Source organism: Coccinella septempunctata, chromosome 7 (genome assembly GCF_907165205.1).
Source record: "Coccinella septempunctata chromosome 7, icCocSept1.1, whole genome shotgun sequence".
NCBI lineage: Eukaryota > Metazoa > Arthropoda > Insecta > Coleoptera > Coccinellidae > Coccinella > Coccinella septempunctata.
The window spans coordinates 8,096,096-8,111,777 of record NC_058195.1 but is presented as its reverse complement, the minus strand read 5'-3'; the positions used below and the strand labels follow the sequence as shown (position 1 = coordinate 8,111,777).

The window sequence follows — 15,682 nt, the reverse complement described above, 5'->3', positions numbered from 1 at the left end:
TTTCAACTGAACCATCTTCTTCAGGAAGGTCAGCTTTCGACTAAAACGTGCGTTCGATATCATTCGATATCAATCATCCTGCTGCATGAAGACGCGTATAATTGGATCTGAAAAATGCGCCCGATCGGTTCAGGTGTGCCTTCCAACCCTTCCAGAAACCCGTTTTCACGTTCTCCGATGCAAATAAGCAGGAATCACAACTTCCTCGAGTCGACGAAAGTGACCCAAGATTTTATGGTTTCTTGAACAATATCGGCTTACGAAAACGCGCGCCCCGGTTCAAAATTCCCATGAAATTCAACCCTCCTGCATGTATGCAATAAAAGAATCGATGGCAGCTTTTGAAAGCGACACCGATCATGTATGGACGGGTTATTTTTCGAAGGAGTTCGATGCAGAAGTAAAGACACAATAATTGAGGAACAAAGATTTTTTTGGCCAAGCTTGTCTCAACTCGTTCTAGGTGAAATCTAGATCATAATGTTCGTTGGATTGTTCTGAGATGTTCTTTTCACCAGTGCCATCTATGAACTCTATCAGAAATCCCACAATTCTTCATCTAGATTCGTAGAATTACGTTGACAGCCTTCTTTTTGTGTTGTGTTTCCAAATTTATAGAATATAATATGATCAATCTTGAGATTTGCTGTGGTTTCAACATTGCTCGTTCTTCAAACGTACTTATATACATGTTTCATAGGTATTTTTCAACATACCAACTTCATAACATGAATACAAACTACTCGAAATAGTAGTAACCAGTCACAACCTTATTGTCCCTTGTAGTATTGGTCATTAAGAAGCTTATCTACAGTTTATCTTATCGATAACTTCAAAATGGTTTCGAATCAAGACGAATTCTCGCTCGACATTCTAAAGTTAGCCGTAGAGCCTGCATCAAAATTGTCCTGAAATTTGTATTATAGAGGATATCTATCCAACATCCTCCACACACAAGTACTATTCAAATATCAAACGATTAGAATTGTACAATCAACATTTACTTGCATTCAGTAGTTCTTTCACTCTTTCACATTCAATACATAAATGAAAAACTTGCAATTGGTTTCCCTACCTAGCAATCTTTCAAAACAAACACACAGAATTATGATGAAGCAGGTATAATATACAGTCCATTATTATTACCTATCTCTGAAAACATAAATTTCACTAACTCTTGATTCTTTATCTGCACATAAATTGGTTCTTCCCAGAAATTCAACTGATTCGTCATTCATACAATCAATCTTCAACATCCTTTCAAGTTTAAGGCTAGTATAATATGATGCTTGCCCTCTGCTTAAAATTCTGTAGGGTACTCTGGAACACATGCTGAACTACACGTAGATTATTTATTTCAGATCTGAATAACATTGTTTCATATGCAACGAATGGATTCGAATCTATACCTACTATATTTTGTTGGCTTGTTATGCAGACGTTAATGAGTACCTAGTTGATTTGAATGACGTGAAATGTGAGTGCATTATGGTTTAGCAGGAATATGAAATTCAGAACTATAACTGTTGTTGAATTGTGAAAAAACTTTTTTTATTTCCACTTCTTTAACGGTTGAGTTGAGAGCATAAGACCAACGTAAAATCATATATCACAATATCAACTTTATAGAGTAACACTTGGAAGATTTCAGACTATGGGGATTTCAGCTACAAATTTGCATTTTCCGTCAAGTTGTTTTTTTAGTGCTGGTAATCCCTTAAAACACTTCTGAACAAACAGTAAGCTTTAATTTTCGTTCAGAACAATTGAAGACCATTTACATATCGAACACTTCAAATAAATATCTATGGCTCTCTCAATTTTATCAACAAAAACATGTGAAAAGTCTCCAGTTTTGATACCTCATATCTCGGAATTTTTGCATATTGTTTCTTCATGAATTTATTAATGTTTTGGACAAGGAATCATTTACTTCAGTACACACCCTGTGTACACACGAATTAACGGTATCAAAAACCTTGTGCTGAATTCAGTAAACTGTCGACTGTAGGAGTCGACCATCTCGAACAAATAACGAATGAGTATTCTAACTCGCTAATTTGTTTGTCCAAACTCTGACATTCATTATCTGAAAAACTGGCTTCAGTATACAGTCATCAACGACGATTCCTTCAGTCAACATATGTCATAGCCTCCACCTACCACTTAACATCTGAACACAGGGATTGTTTCCCTCAGTGTGTGTGGTAGAACACGCTAATTTGATCGGTGTCTTTTCCCAACATCCGAACTTTATAGTTTGCACAATTTGAGACTGAGCGGAGGCGGCTAAGTTAGATCGAACCTGTCATTTAGTTGACCTCCCTGGTAGATTAGGCGTTTTTAATTCGGTCGTTTGATGTCTTTGCTTCTGGGAAAGCGGGCTCATGATAGTTGCTTAATTTATTTCTGCAGGAAGCATCTGGAATCTCCGATACTTGGGTGGTTGGTATCCATTCGATTTTGAAGAAGTTTGAGTCGTTAATGGACAGTTGCTAGCCTTGGGATGTTTTTAATTTCAAGGAATTGGTTTAGGTTCAATATTTTCAATGTTATAACCGAACGTGGTACAGAATTGAAATGGAATCTGCTAGAAAAAGAGCTTTTATAGGTATACAAAATTACGTTATTGTATATTTAATATACTTAATACAGGGTGTTTTCGAGGTGAGGCTTTTTTGACAGAAGGTAGAACTAATTAAAATAAGTCGTTTAACCAAAAATTGTTTCTATAAAATATCCGAGATGGCTGAGATACAACCACTAGAAGTTCGACAAAATTTCATTGAATATCAAGTACGGGACTGTGGAAGGTGACTCCGGCATCGCAAAAATGAAACAAAACATTGACATAAGGCTGGACAATGAATAGTTCGGTACCAAGTTCATCGGATTAGATGCATCAGATCACTTTTGAAAGAATCATAATTTTGTATCTTGCAATTTAGGGTGAAAAAAATGTATAAAATCGAGGCAGTTTCTTGAAAGTGCCAATGTTAGTTATGTTGAAAAAGTGCTATGATGTTTCCCCATTTCATCCCAATTTTACGACAATTGTTGGAATGTTCGAACAAGAAGATTGTGATGCTCATTGTGAAAAAATTCGTGAATAATTCAGACCAATTTTATTTGTGAGATTTTGAAGTATGATTCAATTTTTTACACTTGTGTCCTAAGTCTCTTCTGTCAGCTGGTAACGAAATGAGCCATTTCATAAAATCGTGTAAGTTACTAAAAAATAATGAGAACAATTCGACAATCCATTTCCATTTTCATTGCCACGTAAATATCGTACGAGCCAATATCCTAAACGAAACTACATGGTCGAATCAGGAGATAAGTTTTTTCCTACTGTTTTGCGATAATTCAGCTAACAAACGGTCTAGGGTCGTATTAGGACCTATTTCATTAATCATTTTCGATTTTCTTTCAACTTTTTCATTTTGAAAATTCTGTATAGGCGATTTTTGGTGAAACGCTTCATTTTGACCAGTTCTACCTTCTGTTAAAAAAAAGCCTCACCTTCAAATACACCCTGTATTTAAATTCTGGGGATTCAAAGGGACTCGAGCAAAGAATTACGTCTACTTAATACCTATCAACCTTCAAATCTCCATAGCCAACTTGACTACGAATTTTTTGAACGCAAGTTATTCTGAAGAAGAGTTCATGTGTCAAAATTTTCGGAAAACGGCCCCAAAAATAAACGTCTAAGATGGATCCTGCATGCTTATGTGGGACAAGACTGCATGCATCCGCTCACAGAATGGAAGAACAATCGAACAGTTTGTTTTGATCAAAGTTGGAGGTCATCGGTGTTACAAATTGACGAGGTGAAAACACCTTGCATCGCTTTTATTGGCTTTTGTCTGTCATGAAAATTTTATTTTGCATTCCTCGAATATTACGATCATACTTTCTATATATTCCTTGGACGATTAACATACAATGAAATATATTCGAGTACAATTCTCGCACGGAATATTAATAATTTCTTTATGGTTCAACCGATGGATCGGCTTGTGTGTTTTTCCCTAAGAGGTGAAATATGGAAAATACCTGCTTTTCCCGATTATTCACTAGCACAGTTATAATAAGAAGGTCTACGACTAATTTGGATAATGATTTGTGTTCATGGTTTCTCAAGAGGTTCTTGGAATCATGATCAGCCGGTTTACGAGTAATATCAATCCGATATGAAGTTTTTCTTGTTGGATATCATAATGATTGCGATTCGAATGTAACGTTATAATCTGGATTATATTACAGAAGTATTTCCTTCTATGTAGGTGTTTTCAGATTTATTCATACCTATTATATTCTTTTAATAAAGAGCACAACAATTCTTAACTTCAAACAAAAGTTTTCATCTGAGATAGAAAAAAAACAAAAGTAGAGAAATGTGAGATAAAATCGAATTTTATATGTCAGATCGACCTAAAATTCACCACCCAATTGAAGAAAAACTGCATGTGTAGCCCTCAAACCATCCTGAAATTAATAAATGGGGCAATGATTAACTATTAGATGATTTATGGTTTCTTCTGGTCCCTGCATTCACAACTAGGGCTCTCAACTGAATTCCATCGAAAACGCATTTTATTGCAACCTTCGTGACCTGTTTTTATAAGATTCAGAATACACCAATACCAGGAACTCTATTCGAGTGATAACTAACCAGTTGTCCTGTTAATTGTTTATTCATGTGAAATTTTTGATCAAAGGTGAAGTTCATCTTGACTTGAAACTTCCTTCAATTCCTTTTACTTATATAGATGCAAGATGATTTTTGTTGAAGAATTTAACATTCTTGTAATTATCTGTCAATTCCTTCGGGAAATACCCATTCCCAACCACTGCATCATATGCATTTCATCTTCGGGTTGATATTTCTGAAATCTACAACTGATTTAACGTATTCAAACTTTAGCCAAAGAAGATAACGAAGATTAACTCTCCTCAAGCTAGTGCATATTATGATATTATACTGATCTCTTGTATTTTCCATGCAAAAAACTGGATTTGTTATGCCTTCAATCAGTTTGTATAAACTTGAATTATGTTCGTCACATATTTTCCGAAGAGATTCGACATAGTGAATAAATACGTAATAACAGAACCTTTTACGTTGAACGGGCAACATAGCGTTGATTTAAAACCCAAAAATGATTTGACAAGCGTCAAGTGAATGGAGTATAGTTTTCAACTTCATACGCAAATTCTTCAAATGGGCTTTGAAATTCAACGAGGAATCCAGCTTAATCTGTAGATAAACTATTCTTCATTTCTAAATTAAGAATGATGGAATGCAAGGGTAATATCATCAGCGTATACAAATTTCTCATAAAATGAATAGAAGGGATATCACAAAGATATAAATTGAATAGAAGACGTGCTTCAACTAATCCTTGTGGAAGACCGTTATTCAAAGTTTTGAAATTAGGTACTTCTATTCTGATCAACAAAACAAAAAAGACGGAATTTTCTAACCTACAGCATGTTTTGTAATATGCATAACTATGTTTATCGATAATGAATGGAAACAAGCACAAAACTTATCGAGAAAAAATAATAATTGCTCAAAACGAAAATGATCATATTGTGTTCGTGTCAAAACAGAAAACTGAAGATTCCTTTTGTCGTTCCAGACCAACATCCAGATCTCAATAAGGAGATTTGTACACCTCTCTAATCGCGTTTAGATCTGCGCTACTTATCTCGCTTTAAAATACTCGCAACTGTCACAAAAAAGTCGGACAGTTTTGCAATGAGAGAAGGCGCAATCGAAATTGAACAATAAAATAATGAAAATAGGAAATCGATCATAATAATTGGCGTAGCAACCGAGTGAAGTTTGTGGAGCGGTCACACAAAAATTATCGAGCGTGAAAATCGAAAGTTGGACAGTCTGTCAACCGTTTAACTGAAAAAATCCTGAACGTTTGTCGAGTGCGTCATGTGCAGAAAGCGATTTTCATTCAAAAGATGTGAATTAGCCACCATATCTGCTCCAATAATGAAACAATCTCATAAAGAGATGATTCACCAAGTTAAGTTTGCATGGTGCACTAATTTCGTATCATTCTTAGATTGATATCCTTATACTTGACTCAAATGAAGACTGTCTTGCATCAACCTTCCCAGAAATTTCTAAATAATTTCCGAGAAACAGAAACGGACGCGATATCAAGATGGAAGAACTTTTGCAGGACGTGCCGGCATTTTTATAATCAGTTTTCATATCCGGTCTCCTGGATAAAAGTATCTTGCAAAATATCCTATGACAACAAGAGTGATAATCCGATGGAAATTTAAAGGCTGACATGGTAAATTCTTATCGTCTTTTCTATTCGAAAATAAGCTTTAACTTATCGCGCGATTAGTAGCTTATTTTTTCGTCGTTTTCCACGTAAACATGTGATAGGTCGATATTCGTTTGTCTCGTCGCGGAAAATGATTGGGAAATTGATAGGCGCGATCCAAAATAGGTTTTTTCTCACTTCCTCCAGTGAATTTCGTTCGTTTCCTTTCAGTAGGAAAATATACAATAAATTAATTGATTAATTTTTTAAACAAAGCCTTCCCAGGTCCCAGGCATACTTTTCATTCTATTTCTAATATTAGATATATATGAAATAATTGAGACTCAAATATTTTTCTAATTTAAGTTGTTTCAATTAGTAAGACGAAAGTGTATAAATAGATTACAGAAATAGTTCAAATACTTGGGAAGCTTCATAAATACTAGGGCTAACCTAGACACGGAAATACACAACCGTATCAATTCAGCATCACGGGCATTTTGGAAACTAAAGGACAGAGTGTTTCAAAATCACGACCTCAATCTGAAGACCAAGACAGCTGTTTACAAAGCAGTGGTCCTCCCAACGCTTCTTTACGGAAGCGAATGCTGGACGCCCTACAGGCGACATATTAAACAGCTTGAACAAACGCAATAACGTCATCTGAGGCAGATAATGCACATCAGATGGTTTCACAAAGTGAAAGCAGAAGTCTTGCAACGCGCGAGTTGTATAACAATTGAGACTCAAGTAACGAGGGCCCGACTCAGGTAGAGCGGCCACATTCTGAGGATGCGAGACACAAGACTCCCCAAAATAGCTGTGTATGGCGAATTCACAGAGGGAGTCCGGAAACCAGGAGGTCAGTATAAACGGTTTAAGGATATACTACATCAATCCCTAAAATCAGTTAATGCCAATCATAACTGAGAACAACTAGCGATGGACAGGTCACAGTGGAGGTCTTTGGTACACAGTTATAATGGAGACTTGAGAAGGATACAGTGGCGGCCAGATCTGGTTGGTGACTATCCATGCCCGGAGTGTGGAAGGATCTGTAGGTCACGGTTGGGTCTCTTCAGTCATAGGAGGGCACACAGTAGCAATTACCCCTAAGAAATTATAAGTCTATTCGCACCTTTATTTTTTTTTTAAACTTTTTGTAGATTTACCTATTCCCGGTAACAGGATACAGCAATGAATCAATGAATGAATGAAAAGTGGAATATGTTACTACCACTTTGAACTACCGTTCAAATAACCGGTTGATTTGTTATGTCGACCTTTTTCATAGCAGACAGACAAATTCTTCTATTCATGAAATTCCCACAAGTTTTTCCATGACAATTCGGTAGAATTCATTCTTTCTCAAAATAACGATAAGAAAATCCATCAAAGCTTAAAAAGTTCACTCCAGCTACTTCAAAGTACGTCCTGATTTGAGGTTTATTCAATTCGGTGGTCCCTTTTCATTAGTGGAAACCGACTTATGTGGTGTGTACTGGTAGATTTTTGCGGCTTTACTCCATAAAATTACTCTCCGTATCAGCTTCCATTCTTATGTGGTAACAGTTGTGTAATTGTTGCCTTGATCCACCACAAAAACCGTATCAATGAAACCTTCCATTGATAACAATTTTGTGGCACGAATGAATGTTGTAAATATCATAATTGAAATGATCTGACACTGTTTCTGCTGACGATGAATCTGTGATTTTGACTGGCTAATTGTCGGATATTTCTCCTCTTTCAGACCATTCCATGTCGAATGGGACGCCTCCCAATTTACCAAATACTTGGCCAGAGTATCCACAGTACACCTCCTACAGCTCCCAGGGACCTTACTATGATTCACATCAAGATATCCATGCATCTGCTGGACATCTCCCAACAGGTTAGTATGCTTCATACATCAGAGCTTCCCATCGCCATATAAACTTAAGTACCATCCATCTATTTGACCATTATATCTTTTTTTGCAGTTCTACCCGAGGTACCTCACAACGAATACATCACCACCTCCCTAACTTCACCTCTGATATCTCCATCGACAATGTACAACAACCCAAAACAAGAACTTGAACCGATAATGCCTGCAAACCCAAGGTATCCGGACAACTCTTATTGCCCCAACAATTGGGGCCCCTCAAACCCCACCTACCCTCAAAACTACAACTACACCGCCCCTACTGCAAACCAACAATATCCCCCACCACCAGTTGTAGCGATCTACCCCCACCTTTATTCAACAGTCAACCAGAACCAGATACACGTGCATCTGCATGGTAGCACGGAGAATATCGACAAATTTTTCACCAATCCTGAGGTAATGAGTGGGCCCACACCAAGGGCAATAGAGTTGCCTCCAGTTGTTGCCACGGAAATTGCCGCGGCAACAATCAGCGACAGTATGCAGGACAGTGAAAGAGATCAGCCAGACCCCTCCAACGTTTGGAGGCCCTATTGACCTAAAATAGAGTGCAGTGGTCGTTGATATTGTGAGCAACGTGGACTCGCATTGTATATATCTTTATTTTTATAAATGTTGCATCGAGATGAAGTGTAAATTGCTCGAAAGACTGAGATTCCGTTTTTTTTTCCAGCAGGTTTATAAATCGTGCCAATTTTTGTTGCTTTGCTATTTTTGATACTATTGGATTGATTTTCGAACATTCCAAACTGGTTTTAACGAATTCTGAGGGCGCAGAATGTTTTGTGCTCCAGATATTCTAACTTCAGTTGAATTTACACTTTTATATATGTCTCTATTTTATTTATATCTTCCTACCATGTCAATTCGTGAAGTATTGTGTATTTTGGTTATGTATCAGAAGAGTATGGTGAAATACATATCAAACACTTGTGATTTTACATATTTTCAAATAAATTTGGAAATGTTTACATTTGGAAATTCGAGTTGATGAAAGATAAATGTTTTCAATATGAGTATGTTGTTTATTCTTTTTCCCTTCATTATAACCGCAAAATTTGGAGGATCCAACTTACCCCCATTATCTTATTTTTCATGGCAGATCGAGGCGTCATGAGAGCAGTTGTTTGCGAAGAAAAAAGGACACAGAATTAATGAAGAAATGTCTTAACAAATTTTTTCTTTGAACATGACCTAGGACGGCCATGCTGTTGCAACATTTTTTCCGAAATATTCGGCCTATAAGGTGTTTTGTTAAACTACATTGCAGTGGATTTTCATATAGAATAATGGGCAAATTTTTATATGCTACAAAAGTAGTCGCCAGAAATATAGTGAAAAAAATGGTTAGAATTGTAGAACAACACAGCCTATCGACTTTTCTATGCCATTATTGCCTATGAATAAAGAATTATCATCTCTTCTTTCTGCTAGATACTATAAATTCAATTCTCCGAAACACAAACTGGTAGGTATCTCGATAGATATACTGATCTACCTCCTCCAATTTTCTGTGAACTGTAACCCTAACCTTTCTCTCGGCATTTCCGTTCTTTCATGCTTATCTTCAAAGTCGGACTCCGAAAAGTCCTCAGCCTAAGGCTATCGGTCATAAATTCCATTATTAATTCTTTAAAGTAACTAATTTGAATTCACAATTCCTTCGCACGGGTGACTAATCAAAACATAATGAAATTATAATTTCGTACGTGGACTGACGATTCTCGTTATTCTCTATCGGCGGATTGTTCTGAAGATAATTGTCGTGATCTTGATAGGTCAGAGTCGCCTAGGAATAGATATCCATTGTTTTCGTGAAGGGGAATTAGGTTTTACCCTTTCTTAGGTGATTCATCGATGGTGATTATTCAACCATTAAATCGTTATAATTGGAAGCTAGTCCATAATTATTCACGGGATACCCCATGGGTCATTTCAGGGTCCAACCGCTTGTTCTTCCATACGAGATACTCGATAACCTTTCAACTTTCATCGATTATGTCACTAGTTATTTATAGTTGGAGAGCGTGGAGACCAAGTGGATTTTGAAGATTAAATGGTAGAAAGGAAAAAAGGTTCTAGATGTATGCACTTTCAGCGGTGGGGAAAGCGTCCGCAGTTCTGACGTGACATAAGGTCACAGCGGTCCTTCGAAAATGCAAAAACAAGAAGTTCCTTGTACATAACGTGTCAGATTTTCATACAGATAGTTAATCTCGGTGTTGTAGACGTGTTGACCTATTAATCTGAGACCAATCAGGAGGATTTTCTCAAACTAAAAGTTTGAAGATGATAACAAACTTTTTTTTAATTATCTTCCTTCCTGTAGGTACCTCCAATCGTTTCTGTATTCATTAGGAAAGTTGTAGATGATAAAATTCTTTACAACTTTTGCCTGAAGCTATTTTACATACCCTCAACCGTTTTCGAGTTAGAGGTCGATAAGGGCGAGGAGCTTAGCCACACATGCGAAAGGCCAAGATCAATATAGAAACCCAGTCTAAAGTACATTCATCGCCATATATCTCAAAAACGTTCAGAGGTAGAAGAAATTGCTTCGGACAAAATTTTTAGATATTGTTACACTCTACAACTTTTATGATGAATGCGAAAACAATTTGAAGCCCAGGAGAGGAGATTCTCTGTGGCTTTAATGGCCAATTTTTATTGTTTCGGCTTGCTGAAACTGTCAGATTATATTATTTCCGTTATTCTTGAATATTTTCAATAAGAAAAAAAAGGTTTTTTGAAGTTGATGATGATTAATTCTTGATGATCACATTGCCATACCTAGCAAACCCTTTAACCAGGATGATGGAAATCTGGAATAGGGAAGATGAGGCTATGTAGCCAATCTCGTATTGTAATCTTGGTCGTTGAGTCCAGCAAATCCAAGATGCACAGATGAAAACCGAAGAAGAAGAATACACTTCACGATCCACAACCTCCGATCTGTCAATAATGTCAACTTTATTTCGATCTTGTGGGAAATCGTTTCCCCCTCAAAATCAGTAAAATGGCGGGTTTGCTACCCGTCCACAACAGCGCCCTGATCGGTTTCTTGCACGAGGGTGGTCTGGAAAAATTGGAAAACTCCTCCGACGAAGAGTACGCGTGCGAAATCAAATTTACCGTGTACGGTTTGATGGTCATGGCCGAGTTTCAAAAATGCAAGTACATTGTGGAGAGCCTGCACAGCTGCTATCCGGAGAGATATGCGAAACCTGTGGTTAGACCGCTGCTCAACGTGGACTGGAATGAGTTTCTGAGAAAAGTAAGTTGAGGTAAAAGAAGAAAACCTCCAATAGGTGAACCTAAGCTACAGCTCTCCAGAAATTTATATGACATATCAGTAAAAAAATCAATTGAATATTCAGGAACGAAGATCCAGAGGTGGTGCTTTATGGACTTTGAAAACTGGAGTAGCAGTTTATTGTAACGATGAGTTTATGGGTGACGATTTAGTTCTGTCCAAATACGTTTCCTCACGGTATATTCTACCCATGAAGAACTTCTACCAGATGGGAAGGGTGGCATTGAAGAATTACCTGACCGAAATGATGGCTCACGGAGTAAGAATTTATTCTAAACTTGGATATTAAGGATGGAAATCTGGAAACCTCCGATTGTGGAGATTCTACAGGTGGTTGCTTTGCACTACGACCTTAAGATCTATTGTGTGCATTATCAGGGCTGCCTTTGCTCCTATGTCATCTGAAGCTCGTCGTCCTGTTCCAGAGTTCTGAGGAACTCCAGTATCCTGGATGGCTTCAAGAGAGATACCTACTCCTCGCTCTTGCAAGTTTCTTGCCTCTGTGCGTTGACTACCAGTAGGCATTTTGTCACCAGATTACTGGAATTTTATGCTCCTTTCCACTCGTCAGCTTCTGCTAGACCCATTCTCATTAGTTGCTTCCTGAGACCTTAATGCTCTGCAAGATATACAGTGAGAAAGTGCATATTCTTGCTAAGATCCAGATACTTCATAGATCTCGAAGTGTTGAACTTTCCAAGGAACTTTATGATTCATTCTAGTCTCGGAAGATTCTTCATTTTGTTCTTCGCTCTTTTTCTAAGACATGATATTGTTTTATAGCAACAACTCTTGATTTCGCCAAGAGCCTAAGGTTCTGGTAGAGCAAGGGAAGTAACAGTATCTGTTCTGGCTAGTTCTCCGGCTTTCTAAATCTCTCTGACTCTTCTCCATTTGATAAAGTGAGCAAGGGAAAATAAACATCTCATGTCATAAGTCAGAGTTTTCCAGAAAATTACCCAACCCTAAAGTGTGAATTGTTGCCTCTCTATCCATGAACTCAACCCTTAATATGTACTATAGTAACGTTTCAGAGAAGGTGTATCTATTTGATGGTAGCAATAAATGATATCATCGTTGGAACTATGATATTCACGGTAAGTTGGGACATATTCAAGGTCTTCTTGATCTATTCGAGAACTTTGAGTTCACACTGGTGATATCTATGAATTTTGTCGTGTAATTATGTAGTTATTGCAATACAACTTAATGAAATATTGCTCATCTCCTCCCAAGCTATTCGAAGACATGGTTCCCAAGACCTGCCGAGTTTTCCTGAAGAGATGTAGGAAACTGAAGGGAGGGTACTCCAACACGCCAATCCATAGGTAGGGCATCTTTTCCCACTATTCACCCATCTGAAATTCACATTTTTTCGGTTCAAGGATAGTGGAATCCAGTTGGGTGCAGTGCGGCGGTTACAAACTGAAAGAGGTGAAAATGCCTTGCGAAAATTTCGCCATTTCTCACGACAACAGGGGCATACTGTCGATGTGTAATTCCGGAAGGCACAAACAAAACACCACCCAGTTCCTGATCACTCTGCAGAAATCGGTCTGGATGGATACTCACTATGTTGCCTTTGGGTAGGTTTACTATCATTCAGGAGGTAAGGTTTTTGAGTTTGTTCAGAAATCTCTTGTCCCCATCTCAAAAATTCATGTGAAGATGAACAGAAGCAAGTTCGCAGTGTGTCGCTCTTTTTTATGGTTATGCTCCACCTGTAAATGAGCATCGTAGAGCTCAATGTGATACATATTCTAAAAGAACAACTCTTCTTGTGATAATTCTCGAAATTTCATCAAGCTCTGTGCAACCGTTCGGTCTTGACGAATTTTCAACTGAACCCATCTTTTTCGGGATTTTTCGAAGGTCAACTGTGTGACTCGTGTAAGTGTGTAACGCTCGTGCAAGAGTGTAACGCCCGTGTAATATAATATGTAAAACTGTCCTTCACAGACTTACTCCCTCGAGTGCTAAATGTATGGGTTAAATTGAAGATTTGTTTTGCATAACTTTGAGACCGTTGTGTAAATGAAGAACGCTGGTGTAACTGTGATACTCGTGTAAATGTGTGATGCTCGTGTAACAGTGTAAAGTCTGCTTGTGTGCTCTGTTGTGTTGTTATTGCCCTATTAACCTTATGGGTACAATTTCAAAAGGTGCTAGGTGACATTTTTGACATCTTGTGTACTAATTTCTTCCTCTTTTTACTTCTTAGGCAGCTTTTACACGGTGACTGGGTTCTGGCGCAGATTGAATCTGTGCCTACCAAGTACCAGGCCCCTCAAAAAGAAGTGAAGATTGTAAGGGCCGGAGAATTCAACCTGTCTCAGCCTAAATTGGGTGAAGGTAGATTGGAGCGAGAACTGAACGAGTTCCTGGATGAGAGGTTATCCAACCCCGCCTACAAAAACTACTACGCCAAGACTGACTTGAGCTTGGAGAAGTGCGAGGTGCGTCGGAAGAGCGGAGAGATACAGAAGGAGTTCTTGGATTCGGACCTCCGCTCCTATTTTCCCATGGAGATGTTGCCGAGGAATATTCAAGAAGCCTTCAATTATGTTCCAGGTACTTTGCTCATTGATTTTTTTCACCCCTTGAAAACTGATGATTTGTTCCATAGGGAAAAAGTCGAGTTGTGTGTTCGAGGTTGAGAATTGCTTGAAGTGCGGATGCAGTCATGACGTTGGGAAGTGTCTGAAGGAACTTCACGCTTGTCCATCGAAGGAAAGCATAGAATGAATAGGAAATATGGAAGGCTGAAGGCTCTTCATCTTTTTTGTGCCTTCTTTCAGGTTGTCTCGAGAAAATTTGGTCGTCTTGTAGTTAGTTCGTGAATATAATAATAAAATGAGTCGTGTGTCATGTTCATGCTTGCCATACACGTTTCACTTTGTGTAACCCTTGAGTGGTTGAGTTGTTACTATCCGAATAGAGCTATCCAATTCGTCATCGTCGGGACAACTAAACGGAGAAAGTTCCACCGAAGAAAATCAGATGCTGACCATGGTTTCGGTATCATTTGAGCTCTTCAGAGCAACCCAGCTCCTTCTCCGATGAAAAAATATCTGGAATTGATGGACTCTTATCTTATTGCATACTGGCAGACCCTACCCACTAGCGTATGTAATAAGAGTCCTTCGGAGAAGAAGCTGTGTTGCTCTGACGAGGTCAAATGAGTCGGAAACCATGTTCAGCGCCTGCTTTTCTTCGGTGGGACGTTTTCCATTTGGTGTTACTAATAACTAATCTCATTTCGTTCGCACTGAATTCTCGCTTATGCAACACACCATATCCGAAGAGGCAAGCTTCTTTTTGGTATAAGATCTACTTCCAAAGATTATAGAGTTAGTCTATAATCTTTGATCTACTTCTAAAGGCCGATGCTCAGTTGCCCGGGAACAAGAAGGAGAAGATGGCCAAGTTTCAACATTCTCGTATCTTTTTTTCGTTGGCACCCATCGTTTTCTTTATTGCTGCAGATTAAATTTTGTGTGAACAGAAGTTCTTGGAGTCTTTAGTTGTTCCAAAGCAAAGATTATAGAATAGAAAGATGGTAAACGAAGCGACTAAAGCGATTTGAGCGCCATCTATGTGTCAAGGGTGTTTTTGAGACGCTAGGACTGGTTTAAATATTAATTTGAGTGCCATTCGCAGAAATATTTGAAATTTTTTAAGATTTCAGACGTCAATTTTGGTCAAATAGGTTTTGAATGTTCTGATTCTTGTACCGCTTTTTTGTTTATCTAGCTCGTTCTAGTTGCTAATTATTGAATATTTTTGTCTTATTTCTTGGTGAAAACACTAAAATATTGTTCTAATGGTGAAGAACTTTGGATCAAATAAAAAAATGGATTTTCCGAGATTAAGTTTTTCACTCAACTAAGGAAAATGGAAGAGTAATAATTAAAACTCGTAAAATGTGAATCGGTCATTCATTGATTCTAATTTTCAGTGCTCCGAAGTGGATAAAATTCTCAGGGCGTTAAGACAATGACTTCAGCAAACACTACTGACTACATGTGCAGTAAACATTTTACTGCAGGTCAATTGAGAACTGTTCATCCATGTAAATTGTTGTATGCAGAAAGCATCCCTTGCATGAACGGCCTATTAAGGGGAAATTATGACCTT

At 37.9% G+C, this 15,682-nt stretch overlaps 2 protein-coding genes across 4 annotated transcripts in view; both read left to right on the top strand.

Moving 5' to 3' along the window:
* The window catches only part of LOC123317220 (runt-related transcription factor 2-like), a 51,886-nt gene extending 42,638 nt beyond the window's left edge, over positions 1–9,248 (top strand). For all 3 annotated transcript variants that reach the window (XM_044903635.1, XM_044903633.1, XM_044903632.1), the window contains 2 exons: positions 8,056–8,196; positions 8,285–9,248. In XM_044903635.1, the coding sequence (XP_044759570.1) occupies positions 8,056–8,196; positions 8,285–8,769 (626 nt within the window). In that variant the 3' untranslated portion in view covers positions 8,770–9,248. The remainder of the gene's footprint in view (positions 1–8,055; positions 8,197–8,284) is intronic.
* A 1,931-nt stretch (positions 9,249–11,179) lies between these two features.
* Positions 11,180–14,402, top strand: LOC123317150 (probable inactive peptidyl-prolyl cis-trans isomerase-like 6). Its single transcript, XM_044903539.1, has 7 exons — positions 11,180–11,506; positions 11,610–11,804; positions 12,580–12,642; positions 12,782–12,873; positions 12,931–13,131; positions 13,767–14,116; positions 14,172–14,402. The coding sequence occupies exons 1-7, from the start codon at positions 11,249–11,251 to the stop codon at positions 14,288–14,290; spliced, it is 1,278 nt and encodes a 425-aa protein (XP_044759474.1). The 5' UTR covers positions 11,180–11,248; the 3' UTR covers positions 14,291–14,402.
* The last annotated feature ends 1,280 nt before the right edge of the window (positions 14,403–15,682 follow it).

Bases quoted from the DNA above. Each gene is read 5' to 3' on its own strand.
- LOC123317150 (XM_044903539.1), top strand. From the start codon at position 11,249: ATGGCGGGTTTGCTACCCGTCCACAACAGCGCCCTGATCGGTTTCTTG. The intron at 12,643-12,781 runs GTAAGTTGGGAC...TCTCCTCCCAAG, and splicing joins TTGGAACTATGATATTCACG to CTATTCGAAGACATGGTTCC. The intron at 14,117-14,171 runs GTACTTTGCTCA...TTTGTTCCATAG, and splicing joins AGCCTTCAATTATGTTCCAG to GGAAAAAGTCGAGTTGTGTG.